The sequence below is a fragment of the Oenanthe melanoleuca genome, chromosome 6 (genome assembly GCF_029582105.1).
Source record: "Oenanthe melanoleuca isolate GR-GAL-2019-014 chromosome 6, OMel1.0, whole genome shotgun sequence".
NCBI classification, from domain to species: Eukaryota; Metazoa; Chordata; class Aves; order Passeriformes; family Muscicapidae; genus Oenanthe; species Oenanthe melanoleuca.
Window position 1 is genome coordinate 23,835,683 of NC_079340.1, and position 22,036 is coordinate 23,857,718.

The 22,036-nt window shown below is 37.2% G+C and overlaps 1 protein-coding gene across 2 annotated transcripts in view; it reads left to right on the forward strand.

The window, feature by feature from the left end:
• CFAP58 (cilia and flagella associated protein 58) overlaps positions 1-22,036 on the forward strand; it is a 115,237-nt gene that overhangs the window by 19,300 nt on the left and 73,901 nt on the right. For both annotated transcript variants that reach the window (XM_056494915.1, XM_056494916.1), the window contains exons 10-15: positions 1,605-1,766; positions 4,135-4,281; positions 7,638-7,778; positions 8,132-8,355; positions 10,390-10,501; positions 12,679-12,783. In XM_056494915.1, coding sequence (XP_056350890.1) covers positions 1,605-1,766; positions 4,135-4,281; positions 7,638-7,778; positions 8,132-8,355; positions 10,390-10,501; positions 12,679-12,783 — 891 coding nt within the window. The remainder of the gene's footprint in view (positions 1-1,604; positions 1,767-4,134; positions 4,282-7,637; positions 7,779-8,131; positions 8,356-10,389; positions 10,502-12,678; positions 12,784-22,036) is intronic.

Consider the following 22,036-nt stretch of genomic DNA (forward strand, 5'->3'; position numbering starts at 1 on the left):
CACAATCTTACTGCACTTATATTGTATCAGAACCAAGTAAAACACTTAAAAATGCAGTGACCTACTTTCAAATCTTGCTCCAGCCTATCATCACCATAGTGCAGATAGAAAACATGCCTTATTGATTTCTTCTCCATGTTATTACTATTGGCAAAGTGTTTAAATAGCAAAGGAAAAGGCAGGAGTGGGTTATAAACTGGGACTGTGTTTTTGTATTGCATTGTAATCAGTTCCTGGGATCACCTGAAGTCAGCTACTATGTGCTGGAATTGTATTCCTGCTTCTGTAATAAAATTTTTGATACTTAGCTCTCCACTATCTTCAAAGTTGGTTGGAGATACCTGGTAGAATATTTAGTTATTTAAGCTCCTGCCCCATACTTAGACCTCTCCAAAGCTTTACTGCTGAGGAAGGGAAAACACTGTAAACTGCAAACTTTGCAGTTATTGTCTATTTGATGTAAACATTTGTTTTCTTCTTCTGCTTTGACATACAAGCATGAATTTTAGCCCAAACCTCTTCTTTCAAAAGTGGAGTCAGGAGAAAGGGATATGAGCTGCATTTGGAAATGGACTTCTCTTCTGGATTTTGTCTGTATGATTCCTCAGCTTTTTTTAATGCCTAATTTTTTTTCTAGCTTTAAGGATGGCATTGTTTTCTCCTCCTGGGTAGTGAACCTGGTAAACTGTGTTCTTAATGTGTGTACTCCTTAGTATTATTTTATTTCTTCTTTTTTTGTAATGCTGAATTCTATATGAATTCTGCTTCATTGAGCTCCTCAGTTTTCAGTTTTGTGTAGCAGGAGAAAGATTCTTGTGTTTTTAAAAAAATAATTTAGAATCTCATAATAATGATTAGCAACTATTTGTATTTTTGCCACTCTAACATAGCAATTATTATGTATTGTTATGGTAGTAACTGCTTAATAAAGCTGTCTATAAAATTTTGCATTTTTGTTTAGTGATACTACCTGTGATCATCTTTCTATGGTCTACAATACTCCATTCTCCTTAGGTAATCTTAACTTAATTATTTCTAATCTTTCATAGAAGCAACTAATGGTGATTACCTACTTATTTAGAGCAAGCATAAGTTACATTAACTGGCTTTCATATTAATAATATATGAACAGTTTGGGATCCTCAACTGTTTGTGGTCATGTGTTCATTAAAAATTGGGTTGTTACTATTTTAATTCATCTTATAATAGAGCTGGCATCCAAAAAAGCATCCAAAATCTAGGTTTGCTTCATAAATAAGTGAAATCTATTCTTGATGGAAACTGTTTATGTTGATTATATATCACTCTCTGGTGATATTTTCTTTCAGTAGCTTGTTGTTAAATTAAATATGTGCACCTCTATAAGTTTTGGTCTTGAGTAAAACCTAGGTATCAGATTAAAATAGAATTTTGTCCCAGATAAGCAAGTCAGAAAAGGTGAAACTTGTATTTGGACTGGAGTAATTTTCAGCTGTAATTAAAACTGCTTATCACAGTGATTTGAACTTGTCATTTTAGAAGAAAATCACAAACTTTGTCCCATCCTTCTAATCTTGTGATGATGATTTAATCATATTCATTTCTTTCCTTTCCTTTTGCTCCAGGTCCTCCATCACATGAAAGATCTTGAAATGCATCAGTTGCAGATCTGTGACTATGAGAAGGAAATAGAAATGCAAGTGGCTAAATTAAAACAGCAACAAAAGCTTTGTGAAACTCTGAGAACAGAGAGGACTGTGTACAGTAAAAATCTGATTGAAGCTAAGGTAGAAGGATACATTTTTTTCTTTTGTTTCTCTCTCTGCTCTTGGGTTTTTTTTTGTGATTTAATTTTAATTTGTTAAAGGGAAACTCAGTGGATCAATGGCAGAAGTGGTTTCTTCATTCCTGCAGGTTCTGGGGAAATGAATGTTTTAGGTCCCTGAAGTTTTCTCTACACCATTTGTATTTAGACTGGAAATAGGAGTCCACAATCATCATGTGGAAATATCCCTGTTTCAAGCCATGCATAAAATCATGGTACACTGGAGCCACAGAATTATAAAGCCATCCTGCCTCCAGTCTGTTTTATCCCTTTAGGAGCTGTATGCATGTATGTGAAATAGGGTATAAGGGGGATAAGATTGCCTCCTTAGCCCTGAATGAGTATTCACATTACTGTGAATAATGATTTAGGAAGCAGAGGGAACACTTTCCCAGCTAAAGTGAAATTTTCTGACAAGAACCAAATGCTTCCACCATGCTTGTTTCTTTCAGAGAGTGTCATTTTCCTCAGGAGATGATTCTTTCCATTCATATCTCCTCCTTGGGGATCTCACTAACAATACAAGAAGAAGAGAGCAGACCACTTAAGAATATATTCTGTTATTCTGATGCAAAGAGTATTGCATAGTATTGTGAAATGCTATACAAATCCTACTGTAATTGGCAGACATTGGAATCCTGGATAGCTGTCATTTTAAGCCTTGAGTTATTTTCAAATAAGTATTTATGACGTAAACATATATAGTAAATTACAAATTTATATTTAGGTTTGAGTAAGTAGGTGTTTTTTTTTTGAGAAGCACATAGGAATGAACTGTCAACATTCCTAAGCAGCTGTGTGTTGAATTTTATGAGGAATGCACCATTTTGCCATTTATGTGGAATACATTTCTTGACCTTAGTCAGCCTCTCATCAGTAGATGCAGTGTTAGGATTCTGGCTGCTCCCAGACAATCTCTCAGGAGAAATAAGGTTGAAAAATCACAATGCTGATTTTTTTCCTAGTTATTTTTATTTTAAAACACACAAAATAAATTTAGTTATTTATATAGAATAAACATCTATGTGCTGAGTTAGAAAATGGAGCAGCCTTTTGGTCTTTGGGTTTTGAATGTTGTATGGTGGTAACACTATGCTGTTCACAGTTCCAGTTGTTAGAGGCCAATGTTTAGACTTTAATAGCTTACTTGTCATGCTACAAAATTCTTTTAGCAAGTCTTGTATGAGAAAGTAGCTGACCCCAAAAGATCTTTTGGCCAAGGTAGTGTTATGTTTAGCAATGAGAAAAATAGGTACTCAATGTTCAGGTCAGCCAGTCAGGAAAGAAAAAAATAAAAGAGGGTTGTTTTAAACATTTTGGCAAATTCTTTCTCATTTTTTGAAGTAAAATTTGCACAAGCTTGTTTAGATAAATCTGGATGCAAGTATTTTTGGATTGCTTAATGTGAAATTATCACATGCCCACCTTGCCAGTTGTCTCCAGAGTACCATAATATTAAAATCATTAAAATGAAAAAGGCATCCTGGCAGGCTGTTATTATGATATAAATAGATGTAATGAATGATATATATATATAAATATATATAAATTATATAAATACCCAGTACTTTCATTCTGGGGGTTTCTTTTGGTGTCAGAAGTTCATTTGTTTAAACAAGTTGATTAGGAGGCCAGTTTGTGAAATTGTGTGAGCCATTGTGCTGAGCTGAAACGCTAATTTTGTACAGACTGGCATCTTTGTGCTGTGAGTAGAAGTATTCCTATTGACCTGACCTCCCTTCATTGCTACCAGCCTTTTTGCTCTATGTTTGAACTTAAAGTATATGTTAAATATTTTCACAGAGCCTTCTCAAACACTGAGCCCTCTTTTGCACTTTGCACCTCTGTGCAAGCTAGCATATATTGGTATCTTACTAAAGGCTATGTTTGCTTGCACAAAACCAGCTTCTCTCCAAAGATTTGTGCCCAGCTATGTATGACCTTACTGGAAAAGCATGTTATTAGAAGCATAAAAACAGATGGATGTGATCAGAATCTTAATGATTTGGATTGACTGCTAGTTCTTATAGTGTGTCCAGCACTTTAAATTAAGTGTCTTATTAAACTCATGATTGATGGTCATTATTTTTGTCAGGGTATCTTTTAAAGATTTTTTTTATTGCAATGTCATGCTGGCATAAACAAAAAAATGTTATTTAATAAAATTGTTTTATTCTGTTGGATTAAAAAATGATGTCTTACAGTAGGCACAACAGATCTACTTTCATGTACCATGGCTACATTTTCCAACATCTAAATAGCCTGAACTCCCCAGCACAAACAAGCTCTTGATTTAACCCTCTCTGTGATCACACCTCCTATTCCATTAGGATGAGGTAGCAGAAATGAATATGAAACTGAAAAGTGCCACACGTCAGCTGGATCAGTTGAAAGAGGAGCTCAAAGAAAAGGATTTAGCCCTTGAGAAAGTACATGTGGAATGCCAGCAGTCAGAGGATGAGAAAGAGTCATTGAAAGTAAGACCTTTGACACAGATACTTTCTTGCAAATGGTGGATTCCATTATTTCAGAGTCTGCATTGTGTTCTGACCTGTGGTAGTTGTTTTGCTGTATTTTAATTAACTATTCTGTAATTGAAGCACAAGATCTCTGTACCCTTTAGAGATACTTGGTGCAGAAATCTGTGTATCTGACAGATTTAATCTCTGCCTTTAATTATAATAAAAGAGTCCTGAATTGTCTGTTGGAAGCTTTAAATCTCTTGGCAACTGAACATTTTTTACTGAAAAGTACCATTTTGCTTGCAGAAATGTTGATTTTGTGGATAAACTGATTCTAGCAAACTTTTTAATGTAGGCCCTTATAACTGAACTTTTAAAGAACTTTCTTTCTTTCTACTATTTTTAAGTACAAACCCCATTATATTGCACAATGTTATATTTCTATGTAACTATCAAGCATTAGCCTTTTGGGAGTTAGGCAGTGCCTTATAGTAGGTCCCTGTGGACAGAAAGTTATTTTAATATTGTGGTATAAAGAAGCAAGAATCTGTCTTAAATCAAAGGGAAACTGAGCTTGAAGCTGGGGTTCTTCTCAGTGCTGGCTGCAGCCCATCCTTAGATAAGCTATTAGATTTGTGGTGGTATTTCAACCCAATTTGCTGTACTCTGAAAAGATTTATGGAGTTGTGCTCATGGGAGTTTATTTTTAATCTTCACTAAGCACTAGGAAAAAAAAATGCAAACAATACCCCCAAAACCCAAAAGTTCCCTGTCACTTTTCACAGTGTTTTCTTTTGTGAGTTTATTGCTTTGCTTCACTGACTCCTAGAATTTTCAGCCTCTCTCAGCACATTACAGTTATGAGAAGATGTCAATAGGGCTTTGTAAAAGGGTGATGAATTTGTATTCTTGTACCTGATCTGTCTCAGAGATGTTCTTTCAGTGATGGAGAAATCAAACAGCATCTCCTTCCCTGTGTGCAGCTTTCTGCCTTAACTAGTGCCCAATTCTGTCTCATCACCTCAGAACTGTCTGCCATTTATTTGACAAATATATGATTGCTGCATGGTTTACCACTCAATTATTCACCAGCAAGTTTGTCCATACACTGACAGGACATTTCTGACTTGCTTCAGGGCATTGTAGTCTTCTACCTGAGTGTCACTGCTGAGTACTAAACCAGAAGAGAGGTCAGAGGGAGCTGATTGTCACAGGCACAAAAGAACCCAATTATTTGTGTTGCAAGCCAGCATCAATTTATCCTGTTTGCTCTGATGTGAAGGATGTAAGAAAACTATTCCTGGGAAGTAAGTTTAAAGAATGTGCTACATCACAGAGGACTGGGATTCATAGGAATGAGGTTATACAGATGTGCTCAGGCATCAACCTCAGATGGCATAAAGGCCTTAAAATATGTAATCATGGTAAATCCAGTACAATGCCATCTTTTGACATCAGTTGGCCTTCACGCAGGGCTGCAGGTTAAAGTTGTTTGATAGAGGATCTGAATATTGGAAAAAAATCTATCTATGGTCCTCGAGATTGGAGCTGCTGGCAAATCAAGCTGCTTTGTATAATTTTGTAGAAGTTTGTGCATATTTTTTGTTAGCATTTTCTGGAAATCCAAATATAAAATCTGACTTGTTATTTCAGCGTTCTGTGTTCAGTCCCAGTTACAACTTCCATAAAACTCCTGTTTTCCTCCTACCTCTAGTATAGTATACCAATAAAAGTATCACTTGCACTAATATTTCAGAATCCAAACAAGAATTTAGCTTTAGTTTGGTTTGAGATATTGGTATAGGTCCCATACATGTTATTTTTTTTGCTGATTGTTCTTCAGTTCTTACAAATTCTCTGAACCAACTTCAAGTGAGCTGTGCTGATTTACAGCAATTTCAGACATGACCATTTTTCTGCTTGCACAGTGGCTGTTTTTTATTAATTTCCTTTTCTCTTACCTGATGTATCCAGACCCTCGTACTGTGGTTCTGAGCATGTTTATCTAACTGAAAATCCTTGTATGGCCTTAAGTATTTCTGTTCCTCACTATACAAGGCAGTTCAGATTTATTTTAACTGAATGAGTTCCAGTGAGATTTGTATATATGAGTGTTTGCTGACCACATCTAATGCCACTTCTTGTTTACAATTCATATTTTTCTGACATAGGGAGACCATAGAATTGTGATCTATTAAAAAAATATTTTCCAGCAATGCTGAACACATGAGCAGTTTTACAGTCGTGGGCAGCTTTTGTAGAAAGTTGATTGCATTTCAGAATGAGGTGACTTGCATTTTTATTCAGCTGATGAATTCTGATGAATATCTGACACTGACTAAGAGAGCTGTGTCTTGCACATATAGGAAAATGAAAATTTTATTAAAGAAAATAAGAATGGAACAAGCTATTTTATTATGATGATGGAAAACTGTTTCTGTCTTAAATCAATGTTTTTTCAGGTGCAGCCTTCATCACAGCCTCATTCTTTCAGCACTGGATGATGCTTGTTCCCAAAAGGCAGCATGAACATCATTTTTTATAAGGGTCAGAGTTGTGGCAAAGTCTTTGAGCTAAGGCTTGAATGTTTTCATATCTATGAAAATCAACTGTGGTCAGCTAGTTCCACCTTGCCTCTAATAGCCTAGCAGTGAAAAAACTTCTAATAATCCAGGAAGACCCTATTATTTTTGATCTACATCCATGCCTTGAATTATAGATTTTGTGACTGACAGTGAGATAGAATGACTGGGCACATTCCAGTGTTAGTTTGGGCTGGTGCTGTGCAGTTGCTGTAGCAGTGCATCGCTCCTCCTTACTTAGGGACAGTCCCTCTTTTCACGGTCTTCCTCATTCACATATCCACTAAACAAAGTGCTGTGGCTCTTAAATCTTGCTGTTCCCTTTCTGGTTGCTACCAATTTTATTCCAGTCTGAAACCTTTCTTGAGCTGATGCTGCTTTGCATTATACAGCAGAGATTGTTGCCCTTTTCAGCAAGGTGAACTGTTCTTTCTTACATCCCAGACTGACTCTGAATAACAACTCCATTGAGAAGCTTTCTAAATATGTGCTGTATAATTAAAAAAAAATTAAACGAGGCATGCCTGAATTACAACTTGAACCGTTGTCATAAGTAAAAATACTTTCAAATTTCTATTTCGTATAAAACAATTGCATTAAAGTAGTATTTACAGTATTTTTTAATGGGTCTTCATGCCTGCTTTTCTTGGTGATTAGTTCTCAGTAACTAACAAAATGTGTACCTCTCAGGAAGGTGAAAGCATGTATGAAATACTTTTAACTAACTCTTAATTGTACGTTTCTGTTACTAATTAACAGTTGTTCACCTATATTCTTTATCTCCATCAGGCTGAACTGCTTAAGATGACTATACAGGCTCAGGAAACCAAAGCCTATATTGCAAATCAGGAGGCAAAAGGAAAAGAACTCTTAAAAATCATTGCTGAAGCTGATGCAGAGAGACTGAAGCAGAAGAAGGAATTTGACAATGTAGGAATCCTAACCTGAGTTAGTTCAAATACCCTGCATTCTGTTCCCTCATTTTCTCAGTGTATTTTTAGATGAAGATTCTCAGCTACTGTGAATGTGGGAGTACTAAAGCTTTATAATGCCATTAAAACCAAAAAGTTAAGACACTGAAGTAACTGAAATCTGCAGTTTGTACTATTCAGGTGATCAAACCCTTTTAGGGGAAATTATTAAGTTCTTGCCATATTTGTTTAATTAATAACAGTGAAACCTCCTAATGTACATGATTTTGAGTGATACAAGCATGGTCATGGTACTCCAGGGTAGTGTGAAGGAAGTGTAGCTGAGTTTGTGGCTTTGCCCTGTGCCCACAGGTGCTCTGTGAGCGACATGCCCTGGGGACCCAGCTCATTCATCGCAATGACGAGGTGGCACTGCTCTATGAGAAGATCAAAATCCAGCAGGCCATCTTGAACAGGGGCGAGAACGAGTACCGGCAGAGGATGGAGGACATGCGCATTCTCAAGCTGGAGATCAAAAAACTTCGCTGTGAGAAGGGAATACTTGGCAAGAGTGTGGCTAATGTGGAGGAGCTCAGGTAGGAAACCCAGTGGAACACATTTCTATAGTGACTGCAGCCATGATTTTGTTTTTTTTTTGTTTGAGACAAAAAATATGGTTTATACTTAGTAAAGACTTGTACCAACAAGCATTTACCTTGGAGGAGGAGTTTGGTTTGACCTCAAACACAGACTGGATTAAATTCATTAAACAACTCACCAGCAATTGGGAAAATTGAAATACAGTAATGAGGAAAGAAGAGATCTTGGCCAAAGTTGCAATAGTTTCCATATTTCCCCTTGTATTGTAAGTTACTGCTTACAGAATAAACCTGACAGAAGCAGAAAAGGTGTTCATAGTCTAGTGAGCTACTTAGTGGTACAGTGGTACAAAGCCTAGATTAGTGGAACTCCTTTTGGTTAAGCAATCTACAGAGTATGGGAGACACTTGACATATTTACAACAAAAACCTGTTTTCAGAGCTCTCACCTTTCAGATTTATATGCAGATCTTACGATCTCTGAGAAAGGTTTAGTTAAATTTTCATTGAAGGTTTTGTTTCTTTAAAACAGCAATTTAGAAGCCCAAACCTGATTTATCTCCTCCTTCTTCAGCTTAATGCTTCCTTTCTTGTTTACCCCTCCTGTATTTGAGGTGTATTCTTTCCTGATGGGAAGCTGTGGTCATTTTCTAAGAATCAGTCTTGGTTTGTAAAGAGGAGCAGTTATGTTTTTAGCAGATAACCACTGTATGAATTCAGTGTAGTTACCACAGTTTTGAGTGAGATCTTTAGATTATCAGTATATTTGCATGGCTTTCAGCAGAACAAATTAACTTCAGTCCATGGTCAGTCCCATTGACTCCAGTGGACTTATGCCAGTTTGATTTGGTGAAACAGAAAGGAGAACTGGGCACACAACATTAGCAATTGCAGTTTTCATCGACTGACTGCAGATAGGGATAGGATTTGAACTTGCTGCCCAAATGCATTCAGCTGAAAGTCTGTTACTGTATTGAAACTCAGTGATGGTATTGAAGTGTAGTGTGCTGCATGCCATGATGGGTGGATCAATTCTTGCTAACTGCAGCAGCAATCTCATACTTTAATGAAGTCCAAAACCATCATGAAAACTGCCTGTCGAAAAGACTCCATTTATCACTTGTGCTGCTAATGAGCTTTCCCGATTTGCCAATTGGAAATGTGAGGGGTTTTTTTTCCCTCTTCCATAACCCTGTCCAACCTCACAGTTAAAAAAAGGCCTTTTTCTCTCTAGTGAGCTAAATGCAATTCTGAGCTTAGAAGGAAAAATTCAGTGATGGAGGAAGCATACCTCAATCTTCCATGTCCTTTTGACCTTGGAGAATTTAGAGGATCCCATCTCTAAAGTGATAAGGGTCAGATCATTACAAAATGTGCCTTTTTTCTTGCCCTTCAACCCCCTATCCCCACCATAAAAGCCTAGTTGTCAAATAATCTTGGTAGTGCTCAATCAATTTGAAATTTAGCAGCAAGTCACCTCTGAAATTCCTTGAGGAGATGTAATAAAAGAAATCAAAGTTCAGTTCTCTTAGGAATGGTGTCCGTCATACTTAGGTCCTAGAGTGTGTTTTATCAAATGGATTATGTGAGCCATGTAGATTTAAGCCTTTCAAACACAAAATGTCAGATTCAACACAGGGGTAACTGGATATGACCCATAACTAATTTTTAGATTGATGAACTAACTGTCCTTCTGGCCTTAATGTACATGGGAAGATGTGAAGAGTGAGATCCAGTAGTCAGTGGAGTAGGTTCCCCAGGAGTCTCTTTTCTGAGCCATTCTTAATGAAGCAAGTAAAGAGGTCCAAGTGTGTTATTTTATGGTTCCACCTGTTTAGTGGTATCAGTGTTGATATGTTTTGCCACCACAGTATTGCTGTAGTGGCAAAGTGACTCTTTGTACTTTCCATGTAGTGTTTCCTGTGCACCATAGTGCATGGGAGAATGATTTGTTAATGTCCACATTAGTCCCTTGGTCACATTGAAGTATTTTTGGTGTGTTTTTTCTTTTTATTTTATGCTGGTCTTCAGATGGGAGTTTAATCACATGCAGAAGGAATTGTTAAGGGAACAGACACGGTGCAAAATTTTGGAAGAAGAACTGCAGAAGCCTTTGCAAGTTCACAGATGGAGAAAATTAGAGGTGATGCATGAGGATTTTATGTTTCCAAAGCCCCTATTATCAAATCAGTGGTCCAGCAAAAGCCTATTTCATTTACTGTTATGAAAATGATGTGGAGGGACTGGGCAGACTGAAATTTCCATAGTACCAATGGAATCCTTGCCTGCTGAATGCTTATCTTGCACAATGCAATCAGTGTTATTTTTGTGTCACTTCCTCAATGAAAAATTGCAGGGGGATTTGTAAAGAGACACTGAAGTGCTAAAGGCAATAAAAATGCATTAGGTTGATTTAGAAAGGCATAATTCCTTAACATGGAGGGTGAGAAGTAAGATGGTAGGGGAAAGATACAATCCTACCATCACCAAGCAGGGAGATGTATATGGGAATGTATATGGAGAGAAAGCCAGGAATTGAAAGGCTCATAGAACAGGTAGACTGGAGAATGGACAGATATGAAGTTAGAAGGTAAATTATATCTGAGAAAAAATAGAATGAGGCCTCTACATAGACAGTGGTGGACTCCCAAAGATAGTCATTCCAGGTAATGTGAGTTCAACTGCTTTACATAAAAAGCAAATCTAAGTTTTCACATGATTTGAACCTGCCAAGTGAAGGGGAAAAATAAAAAATCCATCAAGCATAGACCAAATATATGAACATCAGTTGGCATCACTGGATATTTTTGATGTAAGTCAGTGCCATCTGAGATTCCTCTGTTGCATGGATCTCTGATCTTATGCCAGCCTGGGTTGCCTAATACTGAGTGATTATGTGTTCTGTCCCTGCAGAAGCAGAGCTGAATATATCAACTGTGCTTGCTAGCATGATAGTGAATTTCTGATCTTTCCATGCTGAGCTTAAAGTTGGATGGTGTGATTAGCTTTTCTCATGGAAGGGAGATGTAATGCAGGTTGCTGAACTAGGTACAAACTCTGGCAGCACCTTGTAACAAAGAAAAATCAGGCCAGTCAAAACATCCAGTGATGGGGAGATGAATGTATGAAGATACTGATAATGGGAAATCATGCCTTTCTATTCTAGGTAACTGGTTTGTATTTGGAACACAGAAAGGCCAGCAGATAGCAAGATACATATGAAATAATCCTGATGGGGTTTTGGTTCAATTCCTAATGAACAACCACTCTCATATCACTACAGTTGTCACAAATTGGCACCATGCTTGGGCAGCAAGGAGCCCATAAAAAAAACCAAGGACTGAGTGGATCATGGGGACTGGTCTACTTTTTAGCCTGGTTTCTCAGGAAATGATGTTGTGTTGTGAGCTCTGCATGTGTATCTCTGTTAGTGTCCTAGTTATGCTTGAATTGATTAGTCAATTTAGATAAAATCAGACAAAAGATTCAGAGCAATGAGATACTGAGTTCCTTATAAGCTCAAGCAAATATAAGAGAGCAGGACTTTATTGGAGCCTTTACTGCAGTGTGAGTTTAATCCTTATGAGGCATCACATGAGAGAGGAAAAACCAGATGGGAGAGACGTGTTATGAGTCCCTGAATGAGGAAAAGTTTCAGTCATTGAAAGAACTGGTAAAGCAAGCTTTGCTGGCTCCTCCTCACAGAAATATTTCTTTGCTCCTTAGAGCTTTCTCCAGATTCAATCTGTGCCAAAAGAATGAAAAGGAAAGGATGGAGACACAGGCATCTACTAGCTCCTGGTCTTACAGGCTGTGTAGGTAGAGGGCAACAGTACAGTGCAAACACTCTGTCACCATTTTAAGCATTTAATTCCATTGAAGAATGGGATTTCACATTAGAACCCTTTAGAACCCCATAATAGTTCATCAGTGTACCCCCCAATTTTTTTTCTCTTAAGTTCTCCTTCTGTTTCAGGACTAAATTGTAATTAGTCTTTCTTTTGTTCAGTACAAAAATCTTCACCTTAGAAACAAAGTTGGCACTATTTGAGGTTCTTGAACAGCAGGAAATACTTGCACTACTCTTAATTTTTTAGAGAACAGTTCCTGTTAGTTGATGCTAAAATTGATATATTAAGTTCCAGGATTGCTGGTATACATGCAACAGAAAAAAAAAAACCCAGCTGAATGCATCCTCCCCTAGCCCCCCTTTTGTACTTGTTACTTTTGAACACTGAGAAATTATGGTTTTCATTTGGAAAAAAGAAACAATAGCTTGTTATCATGTCTAATTTTTGAGACTCCTTTGCTCTTTCCTAGGCCAGTGACCCCACTACCTATGAGCTGATTCTGAAAATACAGAGACTGCAGAAGCGACTTATCAACAAGACAAATGAAGTGATAGAGAAAGAATTTCTTCTTCAGGTACTGCAGCATCATTATTTTTTTACATCTCATTAATATATTTAACTTACTCTGCGTTCTCTGTCTACTGGCATGTGCTTCCTAAATGTTATTTAGATGCATGACTTTGGATTTCTTTTGCATGCCCTTTAGATAGCTTTAGATGGCAGCACTGACTCACTGAAAGAGAACAAACAGCATCAGATTAGTTGATTTTTATATTCTGGTTGCTGATACCTGGTCAGCTCTGGAAAATACAACTAAAGGTTGACTTTAGTTTATTCATGTCAGATTAGTCTTCAAGTGAGTCTTAGATTTTTTGAAAGGTTTTTCTTTATCATTTTAAATAAGTATGTTATGACCAGAACATGAAAGAAAATTCCTCATTGATTCTATTTGTGCTTACCTTGGCTTTTGGCAGGAGGAATCCTAAAGAGTTTGTGTGATTTAGATATGCTGCTGTCTGGGGCATGTTTGATTTCAAGGTTTTTGTGCTGAACTTTGCCAAAAAATAATTTTTGTGATAGCTTATCTTTTTTTTTTTTTTTTTAACTGTATCTGATGTCCCTTAACCTCAGTGATAACAGTAAGATTTACGTTGTAGGATGAAGAAAGACTGTATTCCTATAGTGCAAATGTTGCTATCAAATATAACAGAGAAGGACTCCAAAGAGTCTGTCTTTAACCAGAGGATTTAATCTGGTCTCTCTGGTGTCTGTAGGGATAGTACAGATTACCAGCTCTACGTGTGATTTTAACATCTTAAAAACCCTAATAGTCTTGATGCCTGTGTTGGGTATCACTCACTGGAGAGTAAAATGTGACCTGAATCTCCCTCTGTCTTGAGAAGAAGCTCAGCAGATCTTATCAAAACAGGGTTTGTTTCTATTTATTGTTTCATAGGAAAACACTGATCTGAAATTTCATTTGAATGTAATGTATGGTGTATTATTCCTCTTCTTGGAAAAATGTGATCTTTGTTGCATAGCACTGAAAAGCTGTCAGTGAAATAGTTATCTTAAAATGTAGCAAAAATAGCTTCAAATTTGCTGTGCTTTACCCATGCACAAAACAAATTCTGTTAGATTTTTTTTTTACACAGTTTCTATCACATATCTGGCCTTTTCCTTAGTATGCTACCATTCTGCTATTATCTTTATTTTCAACTGAAGAACTAAGATATAGAGGTATTAACTTGCCTGCCCAAGAAAATCTTTGAAATGGAGGATATTTGAGCTTGCATTACTGTATACTAGCCATTGATATAACCTTTCTATCCCTGCAATAGTCCTTCTATGGCAACTCTATGATGTTTTTATTATTTTTCTAGATTTAAGACAGGGTTTGGCTTTATAAAATCTAATTGTTATAGTTAGAATTACTAATGAGTTCCTTTGTTCCTTTTGAATTCAGGCACCAATTTCCTGTGTAGCAATACTGAAATGAAGGTTTCCCTCAGAGAAATAATAGTGAAGGCCAAAAATACTATGCTCCACATTGTGTTCAGGGATTTAACATCAGTGTTTCTGAGCTCTTTTCTGGTTTTCCACAATGTTTTGAGTCCTCCACAATGACTGGAATAGGACTCATTTGTATTAGGGTGTGGATATGAGCTCATTCCCTTGAAGGGCTCTGTGTGCTGCTGGATAGTTCACTGGCACAATGATCACAAATTAAGTGTACTAGCAGAGCTGCTACTGCTGAGTGTCTGGATAACCAGGTACAAGGCATGCTATAATTCTTGGGACTGGTTGTCCTTGGTATGAGGATAGTATATCTTTTGTTAAATCATACCCTGATACTCACCCAAACAAGCACCTAATAACTTACTAAACTGATGTTACCAGATTCCAAACTGCTGTGGTGAAGGAGCCAGCCTAAAGAACATTTTCAGCAGAAGGAAATAAGCAGAACAGTAACATCAGCTTTCTGGAGAGAGCTGAGTTTCACACACCAGGAGGGTGGCTTCACTAGACCACCTTCTGGGCAGTTTGAAAGATTTGAAGTGTATTTGAAACGAAGTATTTGAAAGGTAGTGTAGGATTTTATCCTGAATCAACTTCAGAATTATAAGAAATAGCAGTAATTTAGCTCACAGTTCAGGAAATTTTAATTTTGTTCCCTCAATGTAATTTGTATGTTGAGAGAGTTCTTCTCTCTTTTGTTTTTTTTCTTTTTTTAAATCCTGGACATGCTTAAAGGCATTCAGCATCTTTTCATTATGGGTCTCTTCTGGAAGTCAGCTCAGCTCAGTTCAATCACTGCTCATTTGCAGGAGTGGGGGAATTACTGATGACTGGCCTGTGCCTGCTTGGCAGAATGTTCCTTATATTCAGAATGGGAGCCTGCAGTCTGAGGGATACAAACTTATTAGGTCAGAGAATGACTGCTATCCCTGTGTTATGTTTGCTTGCATAAGTCACACTTCCTTACCCCCAGTCATCTTCATTCACATCTTGCCCTGTAACAAGAGCACAGCTTTAAAATTATCTTAATCTCTTGTTTGCCATACATAATCTTTTTTCATGTGTGTGTGGCTTTTTTTTTGCATGTGTGTGTGGCTAGAAAATAAGATATTTGTTTAAGGTGAAGCTTGTATCTGTGTCTAATGTGCATATTATGTAGCATAAATTCCTTCACATCAAAGTGTAGAGTAATAATAAAAAACTTTGTGTGTTGAATACAGAGTACTGAAAACACTTTGGAGTTTAGAAATAACCCATGTGAGGAAATGGTTGAGCCCAATGTCAGCAACCTCCAGTTTGATTTGCAGGGTATTCACCCTGCTGCATACTCATGCAGAGCTGTAATGTTTTTATAAGGGAAAATAATTCCATTTGTATTGTATGCACTATAGCTCTGTCTTCTTTTTTTTTTTTTACTTTTTGGTAAATGGTGTTTTAAAAAAAGTGCAGGGAACAAGGTTTCAGCTGGGTATATAAATGGAAATTTTTGCTGGGTAAGGATCACAGTATATAGATTTGTGTAGAAAAGCATCTGCTTACTTTACCTGCTTTCCTGATGTGCATTTGATCATATCCCTTTTATTAGCTTTTACATTGTTTTTAACCTGTCATTTCTTTAAAACTGAGGCAGATGTAGAAACAAGCTACAATCCATGCTGTGTTATTAAAAGAATGATTTACTATGTTTCAGACAGAAAATTTAGATTGCTGACAAAATGGGAAAAACGCAGCTTGACTCTAAAATCTCATGCAAAAATCTCTCTTAACCAGTCAACAGGGCACATTTTTTGGCTCAGACATGTGCTGAGAGATAATGAATATGCAGTATGCTGAATTTTGGGTTTTCTAGAACAGCTTTTCAGGGTTGAACATTTTAATAAAGGTGTTAAAAGATTTCCTATGTTAGAGAAATTACTAAATTCTTTTATTGTTTCTGATTTATGTGTGCCCTGTTGCTGCAGCATCTTGGGTTATAAGGTATCAGCTCTCATATACCAAATAAATGAGGTCATTCTGAGATGTTGTTTGAAGAGTAGCTGCAAAGCAGGTGGTCATACTTTCTCTTTTAATTCAGGCATTCTCAGAGTTGTGAGCTACTCTGCTGATGAAAAATGCTGTCTTAAAAATCAGATCCAAACCCAAGGTCTTGAATACGTATGGTCAATAAAAATCCAATGGCACTTTTTCCAAATATAGGAAATGTTACTTCAGGGATAGCCAGTTTTCCTGTCTGAGTCATTACCTTCCTTCTGAATTTGTGCAGTCTAGATAGAGCATTTTTTTTTGGTTCTTTTCTAAACTGTTGAGTAATATTGCAGGGCTTTGTGGAGAAATATGCTGTGTGATATCCAGGAGATCTCACTGATGGATGAAGGTCTTTGTGAACATGTGTGGAATGAATGACATGTGTTGTAAAGACATAAGGAATAATTATTAATAAACAGGAGTACTCTGCAAATCCTCTGCAAAAATACTGTTGCTCACTTTGCATGTGGGGCAAATCCCTCAAGTGACTGAAGCTCTGCTTTGCTGTGTACTGAGCAATGATGTGGTAAACTCGCAGTGGAAAGTATTACCTTGTTAGGATTATGATTAGTGTGGTTTTAGGAATTAATCCCATTAAAAGTGAATTATGCACTGCTTTATTTGTTTCAAATTTAGTTCTTTCTCTTCAGAGTGAACTCCTCTAATTTGATTTTATGTCTGACTGAGCAGAATTTTATTCAGCTGCATGTCTTGGAATGGATAACAGCATGAAGATTCACATTATATGTCAGTTACCTCTTTTGTCAGTCATCTCAGAATATTGTTCATAAATGTAAGAGAAAGTGCAACCTAGATTATTTGTTCAGGGAGGCAAAAGCAAATGTCTCATTTAAACCTTGCATGTGGTAGTGAAAGCATTATTTTTCTGTACATGTGTATTTTTAATCACTATTGTTTCAAGCTGTCAGCAGTCAAAGCCCAGGACTGGGCAGTCAGGATGTGATGCTGCTGTTCTGGCTGTGTCTTGAGCTCATAGTTCAAAGAGTGCAAGGGCAAAAGGCATGATTAGCTCATGTATCTGACTCAGAGATTACAGCCACAGAGCACCCACATGTCCTTGCATTGAGCCAAGTTTTGAGCTAAGTTTCAATCCCTCCAGAGGACTGGCTGTCCCAGTGACAGAGAGTAGGAGGAATTGAAGGGGTGCTGCTGCCTCCAGCCCAGTTCCATTTCAGATGTTGTGAGATACAGGGAGGGGAGAGCAAGAGACCTTCTCTGTGACCTTGGGCAGGCTACTTAGCTTTTGCATGCCTTACATTAGGTAAAAAGGGAATAAAATAATTTCCATTCTTGTACTGATGTGTGAATGAATATATTAGAGACATGACTCAAATCCGTAGCAAAACACTCAAAATAGGCAGATGTTTTATTTTATTTGTGCTAACTTGGTAGTAGAGCTGTTCTATCCAGTTTGAGGTGCTTGTTGCTATAGTGTCTGAACATATACATAACCATCTTTATTTCTCAGAGCTGGTACTATAGTTTTATAAAGAAATTTGCTTTAGAACAGTGTGTTACCATGTGGGTTTATGCAGGTTGGCAGCTATTGAAATAAAAGTTTTCTCCCATGAGATGAAGGAGCTTGAGGATTTGCTTCCCTGTATTTGTTATGCATTTATTATATAAAATACATATATTTTCTTTTTTTTTTTAATTTCTTTTTTTAAAATCTTGTGGGGTCTTTTCCAGCCCGGTTTATGGGAGCCTAGTCCTTCTGAACATAATTTCTTTCTTTAGCCTGGGAGTTTCATGAGGCGTGCTTCTGCTAAGTTCTTCACTCCTCTCACAGTGCTCAAGGAGCTTCCACATAAGAGAAATGTGTGCTCAAATGCTGAGTAAGAGCATTCCACATCAGATAGCCTGCTAGGAAAAATAAGAGCTCTCCTATCCCCTATCTTAATTTTGGTATTCTTAAGGCCCAGATGAGTTTTATCTTAGATGTTATCCTTACATCTTCAAAATGGCTGAGATTTATTTTACCCTCTCAAATTTGGCATTATTTTTTCTTAGTGCCCCTTGTATATTCTACTTGGATTTTAGAGTATAACCTACTTGCATGTCACAGGTAGGGTACAGAGTCCGAGCTAGGGATTTTTTGGTGGAATTGTCTATTTTCTTAAAAAATAACTGCAGTTCACTTCAGGAAACTAATGACTGTAGAATTCCTAAAAGTCTCTTTTGACCTGCCCATTATTGTTTCTCTGTCATCTTGTCTTTAGAGAGATTTCAGCAGAGGTAGCTTGGGAGAGTGCTTTGTATGCACTGAAACTTATAGGTGAACTGCAAAATCCACTGCCAAAATGCAATCCTTTCTTTACTGCTCCTTTATCATTTATATATGAAGTCAGCCTTTTGAAGGGATTTTCCATCCAGAAATGAAAAGGGAAAATTTCTTTTTAGCTTTTTATAGTGTAGTAGGACTTGGTGCTTTTCTATCTCTGTTTCCTGGAGGATTTGACTTCCTCTGGAAGCACTGGATTAATACCCTATCTTGGAGCTCAAGCTAGCAGTTCTCTCAGCCCTCAATTAAAGGGGTGAGTATATTGAGCTCTAGGCCTTTTCTACGCTTGAAAGCCCCATTTCTACCAGCAAAAAAGTCTTTTCTGATTTAGCTTATACCAGCTCTTGAATGGCAGAAGACTTTCCTTTAAAATTGCATCTTATTGCATAGGCAGTAGCTGGCATAAACATATCAGCACAAAGGAATTGCACCACTAACTGAACTGAAATTGGCCAGAGTTGTCAAAAACCACAAGAAAGAGCTCTCCAGGTATGTAAACAATAAGCAGAAACAGAAAATATTGGCCCACTGTTAGATAGGAGAAGTGAAATATCAACAATGCTTTAAAAGAGTGAAGTTCAGCAAGTACAAGTAAGTGTGAGGTCTTACAGCTGGGAAAATCAGTCCAGGAGGATTGAATCCTGTGCAGAGCAGGCTGGGATCTACCTGGCTGGGGAGCAGCTCTCTGGAAAGGGACCTGGGCGTCCTGGTGGAAAACAAGCTCAGTATGAATGATCATTTTGCTGCTGCAGCAAAAAAGGCAACAGGGTCTGGGTTATGTCAACAAGGGCATCACTAGCAGAGGTTATTCCACTCTATTCAGCACTTGTCAGGCCACACATGGAATTCTGTGTTCAGTTTTGGTCCCTGCTGTATAAAAAAGATGGACAGGCTGGAGTGGGTCCAGAAGAGGGCCACAAAGATGATCAAAGGACTGGGAAGCTTGCCATAGGAGGAAAGTCTGAAACTACTGTATTTGTTTGGCTTTGAGGAAACAAGGCTGAGGGGAGACCTTATAACCATGTTTCAGTATTTAAAGGGTGGTTAAAAAGAAGATGGAGATTTTCTCTTTACAAGGAATCACATGGCAAAGATGGAGGTAATAGGTACAGAATTCCTGTGGAATTCTGATTGGACATGAGAGGAAAGTTGTTAACAACAAGAACAGTTGGAAAGCATGGCAATAATCTCCCCAGGGAAGGGCTGCATTTTCATGTACTGGACCTTTAAAGATCCATCTGGACAAGGTACTGGGCCATCTTGTGTAAATGGTGCTTTTGCTGAGGAAGGCTGGACCAGATGATCCTTGAGGTCACCTTACAACTTTCTGTTCTATGATTCAGAGATTTAAAAGGTGTCAATTTAAGATCTAATCCAAAGTTCCTTGCATGAGTGGTTCCATAAAAGGAAAACAAATTTAATTTAATGTTTTCTCTCATAGTTGTATATTGGTCACCAATATAAGCAAATGGGAATGATGAATCTTGATGTGTACTTCCAACATGGTATTCTATGATTCTGACTGGGAAAGCTGAGCTGCCAAAACTTCTAGCCACTGATCAAGTGGTTCCTGATGGAAGAGGGGGTGGGGGGGGAGGAAGGCAGGAAAATGCTCTCCTATCCTTATAAAAAACTTAAGTGTTGCTATGTACCTTAAGGAAACAAAAAAGAGAAAAACTCCTGGTGGAGCGTGAGGTTTGGGGTTATGACTGCAGTTCTAAGTTGGTGACTGGAATTTCAAGGGATTTGCATTGAAATACAGAAATGGGAAATACTTTAAGGACTCAGGCCTAACATTTACTTTCTGGCTTCAGCTGGATATGAATCATAAAGAAAAAGTTTACTTCCCCAGTGTCGTGCAGAATTAGGCTGATGTGTCAAAGGCACACTGTAAGGATAGCCTTTTTTTAGAGTCCAAAGACAAGCTCTGTTCTGTTTTCAGATGAAAAAATAATGTGTGACCATGAACTCTGGCTGCAATCCAGTTCTAACTTGTGATGGATAAAAAATAACTCATTACCAGCTCAATATTTTGATGCATAACAGTCTACTGAATTATTGCTATCAAAAGAATTTCGGTCCAAAGCCTTGAAACTTATTTGAACTGGAATCTCCAGTTCAGTGGAGGTACCTAATGCATCAAGTTATCCTTTAGGACTACTCTTAGATTCTTTCCTTCTTGTGAAATTTTTAAATTTTCTTTTCGTTGTGTTTGAAAGGTTTGTTGCTTAACTAGGACTTTGAGTGAGGATTTTAGCTTTGGAGATGTTTTTTATTTGATATTGGTTTTAAATTGAAGGATTAATGTATTTCAGTGATTCTGTGCATGGCATGATGATTTTCCCATTAATTTAGAATATCTCTAGTGTCTTTTGTTCTGACACTGATAATTTTTCCCAATTAATTTAATTATTTAATTTTTAAAAAATTGATTGTGTAGCTAGAAGGGTGAGTAGGGCAGAACCACTCACACTAAGCTATTTGTAGGGTAATTGTGTTAAATCCTGGTGCAATTTACCAGGGCTTGTATGAAATCCCATGATGATGTAGTAAGGAATCTTATCTCAAAAACATGAAAGGTATGAGTCACCTGTGTGAAGGTCTCTTGAGGGTCTACATATCTACCTGAAAGTTTTGTGTAAGCTTTAATAATTCAGTAGATATCTGAGGAATGTTCAGTTCTTGCCCTAGCTCTCCTCAGAAAGGAGTTGATTTCTATTTCTGCATATTTCCAATACACTTCTTGGCGCATTAGTTTATTTTAGACCTTCTAATCTCAGTCCATCTAGAATTAGAAGATGTTCTATGCTATAGAAATTTACTGCATGATAAACTGCTCTTAAAAACACACTGACATTTAGATTCTTTCCCTCCTCCCACATATATTGCAATTCAAGTGGAAGAGAATAAAGTCTTCCCAGAAAAATAGCCTTTTTTTTTGGTATGTTTGTTTAAACAGGGTTTTGAAAAAATGGAGAGGAAGTATGCTGAGCACTTTAATGTCACCAGGTGAAGATAATTGGCTGCTCTTTAGGGTGAGAAAATAATTTTCCAATAAAAATAGTGCAAATATTTCTGGTAGTGAGAAATGGGAAGCAAAGCAGATTACCTAGTGATCAAACAAAATACTTTTGAACAGTTTTCATAATGGAAGAGATAATTTTGACTGACTCTTTGTGAAACTACCCTGCCCTCATAAACAAAACATATTTCCCATGATAAATGGTTTTGGACAGAAGCAAGGTGCAAGTTTATTTGAGAAAATAACTTCTGGGGATCTGCACCATTTTTAGCTCATCTAAGGATGTTTTGGTCAGAAATATTCAGATGTCATTTACAAAGCTGAGGAAGTTGTAGGCAGAAGAAAAATCCCTTAGGGTTTATAAGTGGCAAATATACATGAATGCTGAATCTATTTTACAGGTTTTTTAAAAGAATTGATATATTTAGTTGAGTTTGAGCTGGAAAAAGAACTCTAGTG